General features: G+C 26.3%; 1 protein-coding gene across 1 annotated transcript; it reads left to right on the forward strand.

Annotated features, from left to right (window-relative positions):
* Positions 1-453: 453 nt before the first annotated feature.
* On the forward strand, positions 454-3,177 carry LOC108549002 (thioredoxin reductase 1, mitochondrial-like). The gene is made up of 7 exons (XM_017902196.1): positions 454-474; positions 537-667; positions 743-972; positions 1,824-2,038; positions 2,115-2,297; positions 2,467-2,825; positions 2,919-3,177. The coding sequence occupies exons 1-7, from the start codon at positions 454-456 to the stop codon at positions 3,046-3,048; spliced, it is 1,269 nt and encodes a 422-aa protein (XP_017757685.1). The 3' UTR covers positions 3,049-3,177.
* The last annotated feature ends 1,782 nt before the right edge of the window (positions 3,178-4,959 follow it).

Genomic DNA, 4,959 nt, shown 5'->3' on the forward strand with positions numbered 1-4,959 from the left:
GGCCACGTGTACCACCGGTGGTACACTCAGAAATATTTATTTAATATGCTGAAAACATATGTTTATGACAAATTTAATTCTGTAAAATATATTTCCACTAAAGGAATGAGGAATTATACAAAATGTAGTATAGAACAAAGCACACAAATTTGTTTAATTGTTATATATACAATAGTTATTAATTACACGTAATGGTTAACTTTATTAAAACAAGGGATGCATAAAAATGGCTTATTCGGGTAATCGCTGCAAAACGTCACTACTCTTCAACTTCTTTTTACTAATCGAAAATTTTCCAACTGACTGACTTTTACAGTCGAACTGATCGCTGCACCATGTGTACCATAAATGGTACACAGTGTGATAACTACTCTAAACAAGCTAATTACTTATGAATTGATGGTGTAATGACATATTGCGTGATAATATATCAATTTTTGACCAAAACGACAAATGGCCTGGAGATCATATCGGGCAAAAATGGCTTGGCACGGAACGTGTTAACAAAACTTTGAATATTGGAATTTTATTTTTAGGAAGCAGCAGCTTATGGTTGGCAAATACCAGATCCAGAAGCTATTAAAATTGATTGGGTAGCATTAAGAACATCAGTACAAAATCATGTAAAATCTGTAAATTGGGTTACACGTGTAGAACTTAGAACAAAGTTAGCATTACTCTGTTTCTAGTTTTTAAATACAATTTGCTTTTATTTGTTTACTCATTTTTTTTATTATTATAGAAAAATCGAATACATCAACGCACTTGGTTATTTTAAAGATGCACATACAATATGTGGAAAAATGAAGAATGGAGAAGAAAAACTGTATACAGCAAAGAATATTTTAATTGCAGTAGGTGGTAGACCAAGATATCCTGATATTCCTGGTGCTTTGAAATATGGTATAACCAGTGATGATATTTTTAGTTTAGAAAAAGCTCCAGGAAAGACTCTTGTTGTTGGTGCTGGATGTATCCTTTTCTTATAGAAATTATTCAGTAATAATGCTTTAATTTTTCATTTTTATGTAATTTCAAACAATATTCTATGAATTTAAAAAAAAAAAATGGATAAAAAATTAAATAATACTTTAGTCATATTCAACTTATGTACATACACAATGAAATAGATAATTTTTATCAAATTTTTGGCAACAAAGATTTATCGTATAAAATGTTTAATGTTTTAAGTTTTATAAGTGATAAAAGTTTTAGTTTTATTATTCAGAAATATAATTAAATACATATAGTTAATTATAACTCGTTCGAGATTTAAAAAGTATTTTCATAATCAAATTAAAGTAACACACAATAAACGTTCTTTTAAATGTTTAAAATAAATTTAAAAGAATTTGGAATACTAATTTCTATAACATGAAATTTTGGTTTAATAATTATGAATATCATGATTACGGATTTACGTGATTTATACATAATTTATATGAGAAATAATGGATATTTTTTTCAAATTGTTTTTGCAACAAACAGGAGACTTTTTAAATATGATACGAAATAAGCTCTAATCCATTTTGTATAAATTGTTCTACTTTTAAAAAAAGGAATTGAGTTTAACAAGAAGATTTTAGTTATATTTACATAAATTTGCAGCGAATAAATAAATTACCCTTGATAAATGTAATTTCTTATATTACATATTTTGTTAATTGTTAAATTTAAATTAAATATTTCTCAATTCTTTATGTATTTTTAAAATATTATAAACATCAATTTAAGATTACTTTAGTGAGTGTTATATATTTTTAAATTTATAAATTTGTTTTTTAAAACATTTTATTGTTCCTTTTTCCTTAATAAATGGATAGATATTGGTTTAGAATGTGCTGGGTTCTTAAATGGTTTAGGTTATGATGCAACAATAATGGTACGCTCAATTGTATTACGAGGATTTGATCAGCAAATGGCAAATACTGTTGCTGAGGAAATGACAAGGCGTGGTGTTCACTTTATTTATGAAGCAAAGCCATCGAGAATTGAAAAACAAAGTGATGAGCGGCTGCTTGTACATTGGGTTGATAAAGTATGTTTTCTAATTTGAAATAAAAATAATTAACGTGTGTGTTATATTTATATGATGATAAATATCTCTGCTTTAGGATGGGACAACACATCAAGATATTTTTGACACTGTTCTTTTCGCTATTGGTCGCAAACCGCTTACAGAAGAACTGAAACCAGAGAATATCGGTCTCAAACTTATTCCTGATACAGCAAAAATAGACGCAATAGATGAACAAACGAATGTTCCAAATGTATATGCTGTTGGTGATGTGCTTCATGTAAGTTTAAAATTTTTTATATTCATTTTAAAGGAAAAGATTTTTTTTATAATTAATTTTTTATGATATCACATTAATATTAGATATATATTTGTCATTAAAGCAGAAAATGATATGTGAAATAAAAGTAAAATAAGTAAATATGCATAATTTTCATTATGTATTATAGAAAAAACCAGAATTAACTCCTGTTGCTATACTCGCGGGTCGATTATTAGCAAGAAGGTTATTTGGAAACTCAACAGAACAAATGGATTACATTAATGTAGCGACAACAGTATTTAGTCCTCTAGAATATGGTTGTGTTGGTCTCAGCGAAGAAGCAGCAATTGCTATTCACGGAGAAGAAAAAATAGAAATTTATCATGCATATTACAAACCAACGGAATTTTTCGTACCACAAAAGGATGTTTCTAATTGCTATTTGAAAGTTGTTGCTTTTAGAAATGGTGATCAAAGAGTGCTTGGTATGCATTTCATTGGTCCTAATGCCGGTGAAGTGATTCAAGGTTTTGCTGCTGCTATGAAGTATGTATCTAATTCATTTTTTCTTTTTTTAAGGATACTAATTATTACTTATTTCATCAATGTTGTTTTCTTTATTATGTCTATTTTTTTTAGATGTAATTTGACATTCCCAAAATTAAAAGAAACAGTTGGAATTCATCCAACAGTGGCAGAAGAGTTTACACGTGTATCAGTAACTAAACGTTCTGGACTTGACCCTAAGCCGCAGAGTTGTTGTAGTTAAAAATGTGTAATACTAGACTTGTTGCATTGCTGATATTTGTGAATATTTTTAAGTATGATTAACGATAAACGTTACTCATACTTACTGTACCGACTACTTGCTCCGGATTTAATTTTTTAAGTAAAGCTCCCCGAAATAGAAAATATTTTTTATTAAACACAAGTAAAATGTTAAAATATCCTCGATATGAAATTATAAAGCAATGTTCGACGCATCGCGTTGTATGAAAATTTTGCTTCCTTCGGAGCGTTACTAATTGATATGAATCTATATTGTTGTACCTATAGTGATTTTTATAAACGTAGTTTTTCCATCTACCATCATATTCTTATGTATACATTCAAGGGAAAATAAATAAAAATAGAAATATTTATATACCGTTTATTTATTTAATAAAAGTAAGCATAGTGTTATATCATAAAATTTTATGTAGTAAGTCATTGATAAGAAAAAACCAAAATTTTTATATTAATAATGAATAATGATCTTTAGTTTTAATAAGTGTATTAACAAACTTCCAAAATAATGTATCTTTAAAAAAATACATTGTACCATCTGTCCAAGTCATAGGAGCATCAATATGAAATGGAATTACACGGCATCAATATACTGATCCCTGGTGATAAAATTTTTAATATTCTATACCAAAGAACTGTACTCATTTTGGTTTTTAAAATACAAATTGTTGAAAATCATTTATGCATTCATGCAATATCAGAGTAAATAAATTAGCTATTAGAATAATTATTCATACAAATATAATTATTTTGTATAATGTGTTGCTACAATGCTTCAAATAGAAACAAGACATAGAATTGGTATAAAAATTAAACATCATTTATTAAATATCTTTGCTAAAATTTATAAAAATTATCTGCAAATAGATAAATGTAACGTGTATATATGTATATATGTATGTATATATGATTAAAGAATATATTTCTTAATGTTTTTTCAGTTAGATTATTTATTTCTAAAATGTATTTTTCTGTTTTGATGTCCAAAATATATAATTCATAAATAAATATATATAATTTTTTAGATATAATTTAAATTATATAAATTTATTAAGTATAGTTAGATTGAGGTTAAATATTTTAGTTATTTGAGTTTAAGAGAGTTTACGTCATAATGTTTTGCATTGACAAATTAATTCATAAAGTAACGAATAAAATGGATTTCTAGTTAAAAATGACAAAGTCTATAAGTACAAAGTGTCATTCAAATTAAAAATATTTGATGTTTAATTCTTTAAATATAAATATAGTTACAAATATAATTATAATAATTAAAACATACGTATAAAAACTGAAGACATTTCAAGTAATTTTGTCATTCCATTCATTTAGATTTCTAATTAAAAATGATTAGATCAACAAACTTGCCACATCAATAAAAAGTATAATACTGCCGTCAATTTCATTCCTTTACCCAACCTTATTCCGTGTAATATTATCCGGCAAATCACGAAATAATTGCTGAAGTTTCATTGGATATTTCTATTGCATAACTATCTTCAACATTTTCACGAGTTTTAAAACTCCAGACATACTATAAGTAATAAAATATATACTAAATTATATTTACTTTGCAACGTTTCTCAAAGTTTTACGTTATTTCCATATTTTCCTGATAAATAACCTATTTACATTGACATATTTCTGTCAAACTAAATTATAACATGTTTCATATTACGTCAAGGTTAAATCGACGTAGAACGAGAGAAGGTTAATATCTGATTTTATCTCATCACATTTTTATAATTATTTATAATATTATTATAACTGTTAAGTTATTACCATTACTTAAAAACAAGAAATTTATTGTTGGACGTCAATACAGAATCACAGTGGCCATTGCAAATATCGGGGATATTCTCATCATTCTTAATGCTTGACAAATTTTTTTCAC

The sequence above is a fragment of the Eufriesea mexicana genome, unplaced genomic scaffold (assembly GCF_001483705.2).
Source record: "Eufriesea mexicana isolate 0111107269 unplaced genomic scaffold, ASM148370v2 scaffold1809, whole genome shotgun sequence".
In the NCBI taxonomy this organism is placed as follows: domain Eukaryota; kingdom Metazoa; phylum Arthropoda; class Insecta; order Hymenoptera; family Apidae; genus Eufriesea; species Eufriesea mexicana.

What these genes read in the sequence shown, in the direction of transcription:
- LOC108549002 (XM_017902196.1), top strand. Translation starts at nt 454, where the DNA reads ATGGCCTGGAGATCATATCGG. An exon ending in CTGTTGGTGATGTGCTTCAT is followed by an intron (nt 2,298 to 2,466) that starts GTAAGTTTAAAA and finishes TATGTATTATAG; the next exon opens with AAAAAACCAGAATTAACTCC. An exon ending in GGTTTTGCTGCTGCTATGAA is followed by an intron (nt 2,826 to 2,918) that starts GTATGTATCTAA and finishes TATTTTTTTTAG; the next exon opens with ATGTAATTTGACATTCCCAA.